Below are 17589 nucleotides of genomic sequence, written 5' to 3'. Positions count from 1 at the left end.
ATTCAACGTTTCTCATAGCTTATCATTTGATTGATCCTTATCTCTAGTCGATTCAACAGATCCAAGCAAGAGGTAAGCATCATCATCATCATCCCTTCCCCATTCAACAGCATCCTCCCCTCCAGCCCATCGCCTAAGAATACGGTACTCTAGAGAACCAAGGCATTTCGTCAAAACTTCGCTCCACGCTACCACATTTTTTGGGAATTTAGATCAAGGTAGAAGGAGATTCTGACTTTGTGTTTGTTCATCTACTCAGATCAGTCAAAATGCCTCACTCATTCGGTTCAAGGGCGCGAACGCGTCACATGTTCAAGCAGAACTTCAAGCGTGGGTTTACATTCAGTTGAACAGTTGGAGATGAACTGTGGAAAGCGGTAGAGGTTGAATGCTGACGATTTATTTCCCTTGTTGCTGCTTTTCTCGCTTTCCTCCTCCTTCACTCGACTACCTATCACTGTATAATGATCAATTCAATGATGGATGTTTGGACGGATGTGGATAATTTTTCGGTGGATCAATATTATGATGGATAATATATGTGGTGTGAATTGGAAATTTCAAACCAAACAGAACACGGTTCTCCTAATGTGTCCACTTTCCTCATCGACTTCCGAGTCGGTGACATTGTCGACATCAAAGCCAATGCTTCTCAACAAAAGGGTATGCCCCACAAGTGTGAGTATCCATCTCTCTTTTTCATCTCTTCATACCTGTCGTGGTGTGTACAGTACAAATCGAAACAATACGAATGTGCGATTCTGATTATATGTTGTGCCGATCCACAGTCTACCACGGTAAAACCGGTATCGTCTACAACGTTACTCCTCGAGCTGTCGGTGTTATCTGCTACAAAGTAGTTAACGGTCGATACCTTGAAAAACGAGTTAACATCAGAGTCGAGCACATCAAACACTCTAAATGTCGACAAGAATTCTTAGACAGAGTCAAGTCTAACGCCCTCAAGAAGAGAGAGGCTAAAGAGGCTGGTGAACACGTTGTCCTCAAAAGACAACCTGCTCAACCTCGAGAGGCCCGAAAAGTCTCCATTGTCAACAACGTTCCTCAAACCCTCACTGCCCGACCTTGTAAGTTATCACACTCACATTATGCCTCATATCATATGTCCCACATACTGATATTAGCCTGCGTTTTCCTTATTAGACGAGACCACTATCTAAGCGTTGGAGAATCAGAGTATATTTGGGATGGATTGTACGATGAGATGGATTGCATATCAAAAAAACAAATAATGATAATCGTTCAGAAGGATTACATATTGGCAGATGGCAGATCGTGAATACGGTGCATGAGAGCATAAACTTTAGGTGTCAGACCTGTGTTCGCGATATCGCTATAAACACAATGGCAACTCAAGGCTAACTAAGTACCTTGATCATCCGAACCTCTCTCTTGCCATTGCTTTGAACCTAGGCTCAATTTGTCAGCGCGTTGGAATTGTGGACTGCTTGCCTCGAAGGAGTACTTACATGTCCATAGTAGCAGATTCTTTAGCTTTCCTTTCCATCAGTCTCTCTGAGTCCGCAGATCTTCTATCTTGGGTTGCAAAGTCTTTTTTGTCTTTTCTTCGAGCTTCTGCCAATTCCCTCGCTTTGAGCCTAAACATCACAAAGCACATGCGTCAGTCTTCATCATTTGTCTGAACCCTATGAGGGCTTGTCGTGTGATATGCGCTCTCCGCATAGCATAGAGAATATACACTTACGCAGCTGCGAAACTACCACCTTCACCCATCAAAGTGCCTTCATCAACTTCTAAACCAGCGGTAACATCTTTATCTCTGAATTTCCTATTTTCGGCATTTAATGCTCTTCGTTCTTCTAATTTACCTTCCTTCCCACCGCTTTTAGGAACTAATTCATCGGCTCGGTTGTATACATCTTTGAGATGTGATTTTTTCTCCGCCTTCTTAGCGTCTTGAGCTAATTCTGAAGCGTATTGTCGATCTGATGTACTAGGTAATGAAGGTCCCAGAGGACCCCTCGATGGTCCAGCAATAGAAGTTGGGTTGTAATTAGGTCCGACGATGATACTACTACCAGGATTGGGACCAGAAGCAGAGCGAGTTGAAGAATGGGTTGAACGAATGACATCAGCTCGTATAGACGCTAAAGAAGAGTCTGTCCTCGAAGCGAACGACCATTTGTATCCTGTATTTTCAGATGCTGCCGTCGGAGGAGCAGGATGATACTGATGTGGTTTCAGTAGACCATCATTCCATCGCTGAACATCGTCGACAAGCATGATCAGTAATCGAGATACGATATCAACGAGATTTCCTTACTTACCCTCACAAACTTCCTGAAGTATTTATGGGCAGATTCGGAGGACATTTCGTCGAGATACTATATTTCAAAAAATCAAGAACTCGTCTTGGATTCATCATTCTGACTGAGTAGATCAATACACAGAACTCACCTTTCCTTTTTCTTCCTTGAGCCAAGCTTTGAACTCGGCAGATTTCAAGCTATTCCCACATGCTCATCAGTTCATATGAAATCTTATGAGATGTGAGGGAAGGGAAACATACAAATAATCCTCTTCGTCAATCTCTTTCACTCCCATATCTCTCAAGTCTACTCCATCTTCTTCATCAGATGGGGTCGTTTCTCGTTTTTTCGATTTCTTGTGATCTCGTTCTCTCTCATGTGAAGGGGAAGCTGATCTGTCTTTATATCTCCTCTCCCTATCTCTGTCTCTCTCTCGAGCTCGATCACGAGAACGAGAACGATCTCGATGATGATGCTTCCTGTCCCTTTCCCTCTCTCTTTCTCTCGATCGCGAGCGTGACCTCGACCTAGGCATTTCAAAGACGTTTCTTGCTCGTACAATGTCCCATAGGCAGAAGGTTAGGTGAAATAAGATAGTGTGTACAATAAGATAATCTTACAGCAGGCAGGCAATGAGCGCGGCCCTCCACAATTCACTTTCCAACGGAAGGGTGTTTCTGCCTTTTGAAACGTTGAATTGCTTCGAACGCATGTCTTTCACTATGATTATCCTTCCGTTGTTTGACATTCATACGGGTCGTACTGAATCGAGAATACGTTACAAGGGCATTGATGAAAGGAAGAAAAGTGTGAACAAAGGATTTAAGAAGAATCGAATATTGTTGACCTTTCTGCGATTTCGAAGACGGTCAATGCCAGAGTATAAGCTAATAATGATGACTGAAGCTTTCATATTCACTGATTGATCATAAACAGACCAAGATCCTTCCCCTTCAATCATCGAACCTATACAGACCCACATCTCTTATTCGGTCTTATAGCCAATCACACACTTGACAGGGCCTATCAGGAACTATCACTCACAAGAATACTAACCAAAATAGCGATATGTCAATCCCATTTTGGAAACCGAGACCTGCTCCACCGGAGATTTTCAAAGATCAATTGTTACCTTACAAGAACGCTAATCTACTTTCGAAGTTTTTCGTTCACTGGATTGCACCAGTTACGAAAGTTGCTTGGTCAAGGGATATAACAATTGATGGTGTGTTTAGTTTGGTTTCCTGTCATCCCTTGGACGGTAGATGACATTCGAGTAGTACTAATTGGGTAATTAACTTGGATAGATTTATACGACCTTACTTCAGATCTTCAAAGTGGTCTAGTAAGCACTACCTTCTGAGTCCCTTATGACCAGATATCGTACGGTGCTAAAGTGAGGCTTCTATAGCTGGGAGATAAGTTAGAAGCGAATTTCATGAAACGTATTCCACCTTCACGCCGTCCAGCTAAATATCGAGATCACCTTCAGAGCGACTCGAAGGAACAAGAAAACGCTACAGAGGCCTCAATGACTCAGGAAATCGGACTCAGCTGGATTAGTCGTCTGTTCAATAAGTGGACTGTGCGTAAATCCAACAAAGGACACACTATCATTGAGGGCGATAAGATATATGATCAAAGTCTGTTCAAAGCTATGTACCTCACAACCTGGGGTCAATGGTGGTGGATGATTGTCATCAAGTCAACAGCTAGTGAGTAATTTATTTTCAGAATACCGTAGCGATCAAGAGCATGCGCTGAGATCGTTGAATCTTTGGTAGTCGTTATGAGGGCTTGTACTCGGCTCGTAATGAAAATCCTGCTCACTGAAATTACTCGTGCGCATAATTGGCACGCAGTCGCACAATCTGGTCAATCAACTCAAGGTCTTATACCACCTAAATCTGTAGGATACATGTTTGGTGTCGGGATCGGAATGGTCATCACGATCATGGCAACATCCAATCTCATGTATTACAATTACTGGAGAGCCAGATTGATGGGGAAATTTATCCATTCAGCTGTAAGTCGTTCACCTTATTGATGATTTGACACTGTTACGTCTCTAGCTTTCTGACAAAACATCTTCTGCACAGATTACAGCTATGATTTCCAGAAAAGCTATGTCAGTTATCAATTTCATTCCTTGCTCTCTTCCCGATTTCTTTTCCTTCTTCGAGCTGGCTTATGTTATCTCTTGAAGACCTTTACTGAGCCAAACCCGCTGTAGGCGCCTTTCAGGAAAAGCAAGAGTCGAAATGACAAACGGTAGAATTACAACGATGCTCTCAGTCGATAGTTCTTTTATCGTATGTATATGACGAGATTACTCGTCCCTGCTCTTCAGTATTTGAGCAGATGTCGAATGTATATTGAAACCATGCTCATGATGGATTTTCATCGATTTAGGACGTCGCTACTCAGCAGTCTTCAGAGTTGATTACTTTCCCATTACCTGTCATCTTGTATATGGGAATACTTATTTGGCAACTAGGTTATTGTGCACTTGTCGGTTTTGCCGTAAGTTGGATTACGATCATGATATCATGTGTAGTCAGGCATTTCGCTGATGTTAGATTGTCAATCTAGGTTCTTCTTTTCACAGGACCTCTAAAATGTGAGTCGTTTTCCTCTTTTGGCCTTTTTCCAATCTTCAACCTTGGGTTTGCTCGCTCTGATTCTTTCAAAATCAATTCACCTCAATTTCCTCCGTCCTTGTTCCATCCTCGTCTTGAACCTCGTCCTCGCCACTTTGTGGTGAATGGTAGAGTGAACTGAGATTACTTGCTATAGATTGGATGTTCAAGCATATATCTAAACTACGAAAATCCCAAAACGAAGTCATCGACATCAGGGTTAAGTTCCTATCAGAGATATTGAACAATATTCGTGCAGTGAAACTGTACGCATATGAGTCATTATTCAGTGAAAAGATTAATGGAATGAGGAAAAATGAATTGGGTAAATTTCAACAGAATAATCTGAGTAATTCAACTATGACAGCTACAATGGCTTTTTTACCTACTCTAGCTGCTATCCGTGAGTCCTTTCTTCCCTCTTGTCAATGACCCGTGAAGTGCCATTCTAGACAAGTCGAGCTCTTACTACGTACGATACTGACATATTATGACGTGTGCGTGCGCATAAACTTCTAGTAACGTTCATCACATATGCGCTCACCGGTCATGAGTTAGATGTCGCTACGGTTTTTTCAAGTTTGACATATTTTGGGGCTCTCAGAACACCACTTGCTGATTTACCTCAAGTGGTGACAAACCTCAGTCAAGCTTCGGTCGGCATACGTGAGTGAAATGAGCATGTTCCCCATAAAGTGACGTACACCCGATATTGACAACGATTTACAACATACGTAAAAACAGGTCGCATAGGAGATCTACTTAGAGTAAGTGTTTCTGAGAGGACGAGCATAATTTCAGCCACATTGCACTCATGACCTTTCGGTTGACTAAATACTCCACAGGCTGAAGAATTGAAAAGTGATATCAAAATCGATCGAAATTCGGAATATGCGATCGATGTGACAGGCGATTTTCGATTCGATGGTACTCCCGCCACAAGCCCGAAAGACGATAAATCCATTCCAAAGGATCAAGCGGCAAAGTCCAGGATTGAAAAGCTGAAAATAATTCTCCCCAGATTGGGGATGAAGGCCAAGTCTACGGGTATCATGTCGGAACTAAAAGCGCCAGGAGAAGATCAAAATGAAAATGAAAAACCTTTCGCACTTACTGGACTCGATTTGCAGATACCTAGAGGTGAGCTCAAATAACCGGATTCAGACTCTGTCCTATCCCCCCGAGACAAGAATGATTGTCTGACTGGCATTATATCAGGCTCCTTGACCTGTATAGTAGGTAGGGTAGGTGTTGGTAAAACAGCCTTGTTATCGGGTCTGATCAATGAGATGAAACAAGTTCATGGACATGTGATTTTCAGAGGATCAGTGAGCTACGGTAAGCATTTCACGTTTCTGATCATTGGCCCTATACTGGAGAATATATTGAGATGTAGTTCATGTCCAAAGTCCCTCAGCAAGCTTGGGTTCAATCGGGATCCATACGGGACAACATCACCTTCTCTGAGAGCTCGGAGGAAGTGAACATAGAAAAAGTGAACAGTATCATCGATGCTTGCGGGTTAAAGCAGGATATCGATATGTGGCCTGCTGGAGATTTGTGAGTTGCAGCAGACATTGTGCGTAAGAATGCGTCTTACGTGTTTCACTGATCTACCACGGCGTGAACTGTAGAACCAAAATTGGTGAAAGGGGCGTAACGTTGTCTGGTGGTCAAAGACAAAGAATCTGCATTGCTCGAGCCGCATATGAACAGAGTGACGTGGTCCTTCTGGATGATCCTCTTTCCGCTGTTGATGCATACGTAGGCCACCATCTATTGGAGCAATGTATATTTAATGGACCGATGAGTAATAGATCAAGAGTACTGGTCACACATCATTTGGATGTACTCCCAAAAGCAGATTTGATATTGGTGATGGATCGAGATGATGCATCGAACGGTCGTATTATCCAAAAAGGGACGTATGAGGTGAGTGAGGTACGGCTTCGTATATTTCCAACAGGACTTGCCTGACATAAGATTCGCAATCTTTGTTAGGAATTAATGGAACAAGAAGGAACATTCAAGAATTTGATCGATCAATATGGTGGCCTAGATCCTTCTGCCAACTCGGACAAGAGACAAGAAAGTGATGTATCTGACGAGAAACTCACAATGTCAGACAAACAGCCTGCATCAAGCGAGAACGACAATAAACTAATTATGGACGAAGAAAAAGCTGAAGGGGCTGTTTCAGCAAATGTTTACTTCGATTACATCAAATCGATCAATTCGTTTTTCGTCGTCTCGGCTTGTATTGCGATGTTAGTCTCCTCACAAGCTGCTTCCATCTTGAATACCTTGTTTTTGGGATTTTGGTCTGAAAATCAGTTTACCAACCTATCTCAGGGTGCTTATATGGGAATATATGGAGGTAAGCTGAAAAACCGGAAACACCAAGCGTGACACTTACTTGTCAGTTCAACCCACCAGGTCTTGGAGTGGCAATGGCTTTATTCAATGTAAGTTGGTTTTCAAATCGGCTCTCTGGACAAAATTACCGTAGGTCTTCTCTGACGATGCGAGCGAGTAGTGGGGAGCGATCTTCACGATGTTCCTGGGAGGTATCAGAGCTTCATTCCATATGTTTGATCAAGCATGGTATAAGGTCATGCGTAGTCCAACATCATGGCATGATCGTACACCCGTGAGCTAGTCTTCTCGATTTAGCTGCCGTCTTGAAACAGAGTCAGTCAGTTAATTCCGGCCCGATAGACTGGTCGAATCGTAAATCGTCTGTCCAAAGGTGCGGTTACTTGACTCCTTTTCGCAGTACCCTTAACTGTACGCTAATTCATTGTGACTAGATATCGAGATTCTCGATGACAGCATCGCTAAAATCTGGTATGAAGTCCTCAGGTAAAGAATATCCGTTTTTTCGGATTGATCCGGACTGATCAATGACTGGTACATGATTCAGTGGCGCCCTGACCATCATAGGCTCCCTCGCACTGGTCTTATATACTTATCCATGGGTTGGGCTGGTCTTTATACCAGTCTTCACATACAATGTGAGTAAGACCATATCCCTTCCCTCGATCATGGTGGCAAGTGGTTCCACTGGAAACCTGTTGACGACATCCTCGTATTTAGTATTTCACGGTGATATTTTACAGACAAACGACCAGAGAATTAAACAGACTTACATCGTTATTGAGGAGCCATATATACACCAACTTTGGTGAACAAGTAAGACTCTGCCATTTCCTATGGATCGAAGAATAGCTGATAGATTGATCAGTTGGCAGGATTACCGATTATTAGGGCATTTAAACAACAGGACAGGTTTCAAAGGAGGTTCGAGCAATCAATTGACACTCATCTCGTTAGTGATTGAGCGTATCATGTGTAGATCTGCTTGTGTTTCCCGCTTAAATCACACAATTGACATATAGTCAGCCGTCATGATGGGTGTGAGTATTTGGTTATTTGGCTTCCGCATATGAGCTGATGATCACTATTTTCTCAGTCTTTCTCACAAGGATTGTAAGCCCGTTCGACCGCTACAGCAATGTCCTTGAAACTGATTGGATCGCCGTCACCGCCCTAGCTGGCTTGGCTTGAGAATAACATATGTCAGCCAAAGCTTGATATTTGTAAGTTTCAATTGTGAACAACTCGCATGGCCGCCTTTATTGATATTTCACGACTTGATTTTGGTCGGCGATAGGCCGTAGTGGTCTTTGGTATCATCTTCAGAAATTCAATATCAGCAGCCAAGTTTGGAGTTGTCCTAAACTACATCATTCAGTTGATGTCGGGTGAGTCATATATTTGGATCCTTCTTGTCACAGGGTATCATCTTTCGATTATATGCGGACCTAATCAATTGAATTGCAACAGTGATAAGTGGACTAGTTGGCGATATCACTAACGCGGAACAGATGATGGCAAGTACCGTGTTCCTGCACATGATTGAAATCTCTCTCGTCATCCTAGGCAGATTTGCTGACAAGTATAGGTTTGCAGAATACAGTAGAAAGAGTCCATTATTACACTAAATTGGAGACTGAAGCTTGTTCTCAATTATCGTCGGATCCTAAATCAGATCAGGTATGGCCTAGTTCCGGTAAAATATCTTTCAAAGATGTAGAAATGAGATATCGACCTGAATTACCCCTCGTGTTGAAAGGTATTACGTTTGACATCAATCCAGGTGAAAAAGTTGGAATTATAGGTCGGACAGGTGCTGGTAAATCTAGTATTGCTCAAGCGTTATTCAGAATTGTTGAGATATGTAATGGGTCTATTGAGATTGACGGATTGAATCTCAAGACACTAGGAGTTGATACCGTGAGAAACCACATCTACTGTCCTACAGGTACCAAATACAACCTCTCCTTTTAGATTGACATCTGAAATGAAATGCACTTTTCATAGTTGCGACATAGACTATCAGTCATTCCTCAAGACTCTTTCTTATTTGGCGGAACTGTACGGTGAGCTCGATTTTCTTTCGATGTCATCGAAATTATTTCACAGCTTGAACATGCTGACATTTATGATCATTGGATCAAGAGATAATATCGATCCAGCAGGTTCAAAGTCCGACATCCAGTTGAACGATGCTCTGAACCTGATCCATCATGATTCACACGCTACTTCCTCCTTGAGGGAAAAGTTCAGATTGGATAAGATCGTAGCTAGCGAAGGATCTAATTTCAGTGCCGGTGAAAAACAATTACGTGCGCATTTTGAGGGTTCGCTTGGACAGAGCGATTTATGGGCTGATGGACATCACAAATTTGTGTGTAGTGGCCCTCGTAAGGGCTTTGGTCAAAGGTTCTAAAGTCCTCCTTCTGGATGAAGCTACCTCATCAGTAGATCCTGAAACGGATGCTTTGATCCAAAGGATCATCCAAACTGAGTTTTCCGACGTCACAGTGAGTGAGGTAATACTCAATGTGAAAACGACATAGAGATGTGATTGAACCAGACAAGAGAGGTTAGAACTGATTCTGAACTGCCTGTGTAATAGTTAATCTCTATTGCTCATCGATTACAGACTGTGGCGTATTATGAAAAGATCATAGTAATGGATGAAGGTAAAGTAGTAGAGGTAAGGTGTCCTTGTTGTTTTTTCAGCACAGAGAAAACTATAGTTAACGTGAAATAACCCGTTCTTCTGCTCAATAGTTTGATACCCCAATCAACCTGTTCGAAGATACGTCTTCCATATTTAGGAATTTGTGTGATACGAAAGTGAATTCTCGTCAACCTGCTTCATCGTTGTTGAACTAAATTACTGATGTGGACTTGTATTGAACAGAATCTGACGAAAGGAGAACTGTTGAAGATTCGGGAAGACGCATCTAGAGCAAAACGCAGAGATGATGATTGAGTTTCTTTACGGAGATGGCAGGATTGAGTATTGTGACAGAACCGTATGATCACAATCAATGACTATAGGTGACTATACATATTTAGAAGACGTGAGCTTTACACGTGACCCAAAAATGGTAGAACTATGTATCGTGGAGAAGGTGTTGACCATCACCAACATGTTCCTTATTTGGCGCTGTCCGCTAAAGTTAGGATCTCATATCCTGTGGCCAGCTTTCTTGAAGGGGTTGATGAGGTTGCGAGTGAGATATAGGTGGAGGAGGTGCTTGGACTTGAAGTCTTTGATGTCCTTGTTGAGAGGGTAGGTTATAGCAAAACAGCTCAGATAGTAATCGATCTAATTCCGGATTTGGCCTTGGGAATGGTCCCGATTGGGTCTGACCTTGAGTTTGATTACCGGGATATGAGTGGAATACCTGTTGCGGTTGATGTGTACCATTTGGATCATTCTGAGATGGTTGTTGTTGTTGTTGCTGCTGTTGTTGCTGCTGTTGTTGCTGATTCGGTTGTGGACCTTGGGAAGAAGAAGCCATCCATCGATCTGATGTATCCATATATTGTTGATGAGTTGTGACACCACCTTGTCTCATTGAATCATGATGTGGTGTTTGAGAATGGTAGCCATTTTCATCCGTTGCTATATATGAAGGTACGTTACGTTCTGTTTCATCTCTCATTTCTTCTGGAACTTCCTTTTCTAATAATTTGATCCATTCTTCAGCTGATCTGACCATTGATCCAATCAAGTTACTACATCCATGAAATACTGAATCACCTCCAGCGCCAACGGCATCTTGAGGAGCTAATGAACTGAGACTTCTGAATGTTTGAGAAACTTGATTCATTATTATTAACCAAGATCTTTGTCTGAAAGCTTTTTGAATTTGATTTGTCGATCGTAATATTTGGATAGTTCCAGCTTCCATTTCGATCAATACTTTTGCAGCTTCGGTGGCGATGCAAACTACATCATGTATAGGTACGACAGTGGCGTACACGTGATTGTTCAGATCGTTGACTAGGTTTTGTCCGAATTCACCACAGGCTACGAGACATGCTTCAGTGTTGATGCCTCTTCGTCGTCCCCATTCCCATACAGCTTCAACAGCAGGTTTGGGTGTAGCAGTATCGGTTATGAATCGGATGATATCGCCAGGAACGAAAGCGCGTTGAGTAGCATATGAAACAGCTTGTGCAGGTGTGAAACCAGGAGGTAGATCAGCATAAGCATAAGGACATCCTGGTAGATAATGAGTCGCCATGAGTAGTCGGAGACCTGTTACATGTACTTTTCCAGTTTCATATCGTCGACGGATAGATCGGTACGATAGCCAGCCAGTCTCGACTCCTCTTGTGAATTCAGCCAACAAGTCTACGTTTAGTGATTTGATGGTCAGCAATCATGAAAGATATAGTTTACTGGTCAAGTTGAATGACAAACTCACGAATGATGGTATCATGCCTTCTATCAATTTCTTCCATTCTTTTCTCATGATTCTCGAATTCATTAAGGATCTCTTTCACCGGATCGAAATTTGGGTTATTTGCGCTGATCTCTATAGCACCTCTGAGTCTTGCACACGTATCCAACACTTCTTCTAATCTCGCTAATTTATCACACACTGACAATTTGCCCACAAGAATGGCATAATCACCTCCTCGAATCCCCGCTTGCCAATAGTTCATTCCATCTTGATAATTGCAAAACGTATCGGAGAATTGACGGGCTTTTTGCAAAAGATCAGGTTTGACTGGTACGAAATCTTCAAATGTGACTGCAGCTTGATCGGCGATCAGACTCAACCAAAGCCAGAGATCCGAGCACTCAAAAGCAAACGCAATTCCAGGTCCAGCCATGACTGAGTCGACGAGAATATCGAATTCCAATGTCGTCATGAGATGTTTGGCGGCCACAGTGATTCCTCTAGCAACAGCCAAGTCTTTCAGACTTGAGAGTTCCAATGGAAGTACCCCCAGAGGCATATGAACAGCAAGGACTTCGAGAGCTTGAAGAGTAACGAAAGACCGCGTGACCTGAAGTATCACTCGATCACGCATTGACGATATCATGGGAGTGAGAGTAGTTCGAAGTGTTTGTACAGCTTCGTCCGATGGTAAAGAAAGACTGGCAAGATACAACACCGTCGAAAGGAGAAGGGCAATGGCAATACTGGGCTCGTTGGTATACGATGAAAAAATATCGGCGAGGGGGTCGAGATAAGGATGATAAGTCTTCAGTTGAGAGAAGCTTTGGCTAAGTCAGCGCGAATGTTAATGATTTTAGCAGCAACTCACCCAGGTTCTAATCTAGCTTGCATTTGCTCATCTATCAAGCCGTTCAGGTCGACGAGCTCAAAGTCCATTGGGGCTCTTCTCTTCAGATCAATCTTTTCGTACGCTACTTTCAGCATCGCACAAGCGAGTTCTCCAGGTCTGCCATGTAATTTAATGGCTCTCGATTGATTTAAGGATTCATTCTGATTGCGTGACGGAGTGTGCGGCTGTATTATCGTCGCTTCGTGAAGAGAGGCGGGGGGATTGGCGAGGGGAGAAATGCCATGGAGCACGTCCAGGGAATGATTTACGATACTCGGTCGTTGTGCTAGAGGTATTGAAGCATTTGAGGATCCTATTCGATTGGCTTTTGGAGCTCTTCGTTTGGGTGGTGTTCCGTTGGATACTGATGTGTTGGCAGATACGGTTGCACCTGCCAGAGTATGTGGATTGTTGGTGCGATCATCCCTTGTCCTCTTCCGCTGTTTCTTGGCGCTGTCATCCACGATGCACGGTAACGCTAGTACCCTACATCGATGACATGCTTTATCGACGGGTAGAGGATGTGGACCTGATGGTATGTCTAGGTCGGGCAATTCACATCGAGTCTTACGAACTTTACACACATCACAAGAACGTCGAGCGTGTGTTCTTTTTGCCCTAGCTTCTGTTGGGGTCGATGTTGGGAGTAGCGACGACATCAGACAGGCGCGAAAGAGCCTGGATAGCTTCTGGTTGTGTCGGTCAAAGAATGGGCTAGGCGTGTATGTTTATATTGCTGGTTGGTATCGGATACTTGATGAAACTCCGCCGGAGATGGGATATATACCTGGACGTAGCGCCAATTCGAATGCGGGGATTAGAGAGACGATGGTATGTGAGGGATGGATATCTACATGTATTAGCATGATAGAAATCAATAAACATAAGATTAGAACTGTGATGATCTGAAATGACAAAGCAAAGTTCCGTCGGGGGATGGGAACACGTCTCACATGCATGCACAGGTGACATTATAGGGGAGGATCGAATACACATCGATGGGAGTCACGCCCTTCAGGAACTATTTCAAATCTCCGAGCGGATCAAATAGTCCGATCAACCGAAGATCCCATGGAATAAGATCAGACGCGTTGAAAGAACAGCGATGAAAATAATTAATGTTCCAGAGGCCCATGCTCACGTCAACCAGAATATCATTGGGCCCTATGACGCTCAACCAATCCTCCTTTGTTCCATGAGAGGGCCTTCAATTCGTGGTCCAGGATCTGTCTATACATCAATCGTCTCGTTATCAAGCGACCATTTTGGTAAGACTGTACCATGACAATATGATTTGTGAATATGGATATTCCTTTTGAGAGGTGAGCAAAGTCCCCCTCTTTGTCTCAATGACCTTGGCCACTTTGTATTGACGAGATTGTTCGTCAACAGCTTCGCAAAGCTAGTTTATCATCTTGGTAATCCACCCAGATCCAAGCAGACAAATACAAAACCCTCTGTTCCATTATCTCCAAATAAGATCTTCAAATCGTGGTTAAATCACTTACCGAAGCCATTCGCTCAAGGAGCAGGCAAACACTTGTTTCGACTTCTATTTCCACATGAAGGATCCAGCAGAAGGTATGGGCTCAAAGAGAATAAACTTGCTCAGGAGCTGGAAAGATGTTTGGGATTGAGAGGATTGACAAGATGGGATTGTGTTTCTTGGGATCAAGGTGAAAGTGGTACAGGTTGTTTGGGAAGAGAGGTTGAAATCTTAATGAGAGATAGAGTAAGTCACACGATATATATCATGTAACGATTGATTGTCTGACACCAACATCCAAATAGAATTCCTCAGATCAAAAATCGACCCTGTCAATCCGCCAACTCGATGCATTGCTTGATGAATTAGCTGCTCCTTCACCTTTCTCCCAGTTATCTCAGTTGCCATCACCATGTCGTTCACCTCAATCTATCCTGTCAATACTCTATCGAGAGTCCAACATGACTCCTTATGCATTGGCAGTCTTGACTCAAGTCATTTTGAGGGATTTAAGACCGTTACTTAATCCATTACCTAGACTACCAGTAAGAAATCCAACTACTATGTTACGGATGAAAACGACTATTCGACCGGATCAATTAACTTTGAGAGAAGCAATGATCCATTGGAATAAAAGGATGTGGGAATTCTACAATGGTGGAAGGGGTGATTTGGATGAATGCGCGGATCTAGTAGAATCATTGGATCAAGGCAGTTGGAAAGAAATTATCATTGCTGGTCCTGTTATCGGCACTAATGTCCGGGTACGTCTCATTTCATTTGGCAGCAATTTCGACCGATATATGGAATCTCAAGCTTAGTCGAGAGGTATCATGTAGATACCGAAATGCAAAAAAGGACGTTCAATATCAGATGCTTTGAACGAGTTCACGGGAACGAAATACGCTCCTCCAGCTGAAGAGATTTGGGCAGAAACGAAATATGACGGTTATCGGTATGTTCGTCCTACTTCCGACAGGCTAGAGAACATATATCCTCATTGCTAATGATCTTACAAAGTCTTCAAATTCATGTCGAGTTCAACAAAGGTCGAGCAAAGGTTACAGTGTTCAGTAAATCTACAAGGGATAGTTCAAAAGACAGACTGAATATGCATTCGTAAGTGTCATGGCTTTGGTTCACAGGACATCATGCTGATATCAAGTATAGGATCGTATTGGCATCATTGGAGATGCCTGTCCCATCTCATCTTCCTATACATCCTACACTCATGCAGCGATTGAATGACGCACCTAAGCGTCAAAAGAGTAACAGTATCACCTCTGTGATCCTTGAAGCTGAGGTGGTACCGTATAATGAGTCGTCAAGGGAAGGAGGAAGAGGTCCGGGTATAGAAGAGTTCTGGTGGCTTGGTGACGCTGGTGTGACAGCTTCTGCATTCTTTCCCAGAAGACAACATCGTCACTTGTGTTTGGTTTTTTTCGACGTCTTGTTGTTGGACGGTCAGAGTATGTTGCATCGAAGGTATGAAGATAGAAGAGCGATACTGGAACAGGTTGTAAAGCCAGTACAAGGATTCGTGAGTTACTTCTCCCTCCCTCAATTCGCGAGTAATGACGAGTTGACGTTATACGGTGTAAAGTCGATGCTGTCGGAAAGAAAACGCATAGACTTGGGAAGTAATAGACATTCCGCATTAAAAGTAAGCTAGAGCGTTTCTGCTGTGCTTCCAATAATACCAGCTAATCTCACACGAATGGCAGATCTTGGAAGATGCATTCCAGCGTAGTAGCGAGCGGCGAGAAGGTCAGTCAATTACAATGTTCTGGACGATCTTCAACTGATATAGATTCATACGCACAGAGGGACTGGTACTCAAGGCTTCTTCCTCCACATATACGAATATGAAATGGCAATGGGTTAAATTGAAAGTGAGCGCCAACCCCTCATCCAATCAGCTAGAAATATATATCTGACAGAATACACTCCTTAGAAAGACTACATACCTAATCTAGGAGATTGTATCGACCTTGTATTGCTGGGTGCTGGATGGGATATTGATCGAGCAAGGGATTTACGAGGTAACATCACCACGATTTCCGATCGCACATCGAGAAAAGCTTAGCTGATGACTATTTGGCTACAGTGGATACTTCGGTATTCACAACATTCTATCTTGGTGTCTTGACAAATTCTGCAAGAGTAACAAGCCACCGTGAAACACCTCATTTCGAGATATTGTTCAGAGTATCCTATGGACCTGATCGTGCTCAACTGGAATACTACAACGAATGTATAAGGCACGGTAGATGGTCTAGTAAACCTTTCGACAAAGATGATCCATTCAAACGAGTCAGTACACCCCTTTTCTCTCCGATAATCCGATTTCGTAGCTGATTGTAGCTGCGTGATGAATTGCAGAGATTACTAGGTCTATCGTGGAATTATACTTTGCAGAAAGGGATGATACCGCCTTCGGTGTTATTTGAGAAACCAATGTGTGCTGAAGTGATGGGTGCCGGATTTCAGAAACTTCCGGAATCGAATGTAAGTCGTGGACTGCTTGGCACAAAACTTGATTGATGGAAACTAACGAGTCAACATTGGCGCAGTACTTTGAGGTTCGTTGGCCGAGATTACAGAAGATATTCGAACCGTCTGAGCGAACTTGGGTGGATGGTATGTCGCGTCTTAAGAAGTCAAAGTAATCATACTGAGTCTATGAACATAGCGCTCTCATCATCTGATTTGATTCGCACTGCACACCATTCGTTGGGGTATGAAATGAACAATCCACTTTCCCCATATTCTCCTCCATCTGCAGAAGATTCAATTCGTGCATTGTGGAGATCTCATTCAACTATCAACTTGATCGATATTCCAATACTTGTTTCTCCTAAATCACCAAGATCACCCAAAAGAAACAAATCAGAATCTAACCTGATTCTGCTTGCGAGAAACTCACCTCTGACTCCGATTGGTAATGATGAAGCTAATAATCATGCTTCAAGAGGAGAGAGTGGAAGGAGATTGAGAGAGATGATGAGTGAAAATGAAGGACTAGACCTGCAAGAACATGTCAATACACCTCGACGCAACTTTGACTTTGGACCTGCTCTACCTCCTCTCCCATTGAACCCAGATCGGACGGACGACCCATCACCTAGGACTCAAAGTAGAAGGGAAGTCCAAGATCCATGCCCTTCGACGCCACCTGCTAGATCAGCAGCACTCGTGGTTCCAATACCCCAAATTCAGTTCATCCCAACCAGAATATCCCCTCGCAAAGTAACGTCACCGGTAAAACGATTAATATCATCTATCGATTGGTCAACCATCGACCTAAAGAACCAGAGTACTCCTAACAAGAAGAAAAAGAAGGTTGAGAGGAAACGTTTTAATAAACCACTTTCATTAAAGTCCAGACTGAAATTGGCAACTAGACGAATTGGTGTGAAAGGCTGAAGAAATGTTGTATTTTGAATGTCATTGCATCGAAACAGTCACAACTCCAAGGCAAATCTGTTTTCTTTTGTTGTACGCTGATATA

At 43.0% G+C, this 17589-nt stretch overlaps 5 protein-coding genes across 5 annotated transcripts; 3 read left to right on the top strand and 2 right to left on the bottom strand.

Moving 5' to 3' along the window:
- Positions 1 to 269: 269 nt before the first annotated feature.
- Positions 270 to 1181, top strand: IL334_006574 (uncharacterized protein; the record flags this gene model as incomplete). Its single annotated transcript, XM_062938273.1, has 4 exons — positions 270 to 330; positions 574 to 678; positions 789 to 1088; positions 1165 to 1181. The coding sequence occupies 4 exons, from the start codon at positions 270 to 272 to the stop codon at positions 1179 to 1181; spliced, it is 483 nt and encodes a 160-aa protein (XP_062794324.1).
- Positions 1182 to 1396: 215 nt separating this feature from the next.
- IL334_006573 (uncharacterized protein) lies at positions 1397 to 2826 on the bottom strand (the record flags this gene model as incomplete). Its single annotated transcript, XM_062938272.1, has 6 exons — positions 1397 to 1430; positions 1491 to 1619; positions 1727 to 2244; positions 2310 to 2366; positions 2440 to 2488; positions 2552 to 2826. The coding sequence occupies 6 exons, from the start codon at positions 2824 to 2826 to the stop codon at positions 1397 to 1399; spliced, it is 1062 nt and encodes a 353-aa protein (XP_062794323.1).
- A 533-nt stretch (positions 2827 to 3359) lies between these two features.
- Positions 3360 to 10274, top strand: IL334_006572 (uncharacterized protein; the record flags this gene model as incomplete). Its single annotated transcript, XM_062938271.1, has 35 exons — positions 3360 to 3516; positions 3599 to 3636; positions 3703 to 4006; positions 4076 to 4317; positions 4391 to 4419; positions 4525 to 4603; positions 4704 to 4814; positions 4884 to 4911; positions 5088 to 5333; positions 5450 to 5596; positions 5675 to 5697; positions 5776 to 6070; positions 6149 to 6268; positions 6340 to 6490; positions 6565 to 6862; positions 6932 to 7307; positions 7367 to 7395; positions 7467 to 7580; positions 7649 to 7679; positions 7741 to 7792; positions 7854 to 7944; positions 8027 to 8122; positions 8175 to 8258; positions 8329 to 8346; positions 8403 to 8419; positions 8484 to 8529; positions 8604 to 8694; positions 8777 to 8823; positions 8903 to 9226; positions 9314 to 9372; positions 9452 to 9618; positions 9689 to 9816; positions 9912 to 9992; positions 10070 to 10135; positions 10203 to 10274. 35 exons carry the CDS (start codon positions 3360 to 3362, stop codon positions 10272 to 10274), a joined length of 4257 nt encoding a protein of 1418 aa, XP_062794322.1.
- A 190-nt stretch (positions 10275 to 10464) lies between these two features.
- Positions 10465 to 13251, bottom strand: IL334_006571 (uncharacterized protein; the record flags this gene model as incomplete). Its single annotated transcript, XM_062938270.1, has 3 exons — positions 10465 to 11648; positions 11722 to 12524; positions 12572 to 13251. The coding sequence occupies 3 exons, from the start codon at positions 13249 to 13251 to the stop codon at positions 10465 to 10467; spliced, it is 2667 nt and encodes an 888-aa protein (XP_062794321.1).
- A 643-nt stretch (positions 13252 to 13894) lies between these two features.
- IL334_006570 (uncharacterized protein) lies at positions 13895 to 17504 on the top strand (the record flags this gene model as incomplete). The annotated part of the gene is made up of 14 exons (XM_062938269.1): positions 13895 to 13914; positions 13985 to 14324; positions 14384 to 14842; positions 14918 to 15033; positions 15099 to 15197; positions 15249 to 15618; positions 15682 to 15741; positions 15803 to 15845; positions 15903 to 15970; positions 16033 to 16120; positions 16186 to 16391; positions 16461 to 16586; positions 16652 to 16718; positions 16771 to 17504. 14 exons carry the CDS (start codon positions 13895 to 13897, stop codon positions 17502 to 17504), a joined length of 2796 nt encoding a protein of 931 aa, XP_062794320.1.
- Between the last annotated feature and the right edge of the window lie 85 nt (positions 17505 to 17589).

Source organism: Kwoniella shivajii, chromosome 9 (genome assembly GCF_035658355.1).
Source record: "Kwoniella shivajii chromosome 9, complete sequence".
Taxonomy (NCBI): domain Eukaryota; kingdom Fungi; phylum Basidiomycota; class Tremellomycetes; order Tremellales; family Cryptococcaceae; genus Kwoniella; species Kwoniella shivajii.
The sequence above is the reverse complement of the archived record's forward strand: the minus strand, read 5'-3'. Positions and strand labels throughout refer to the sequence as shown.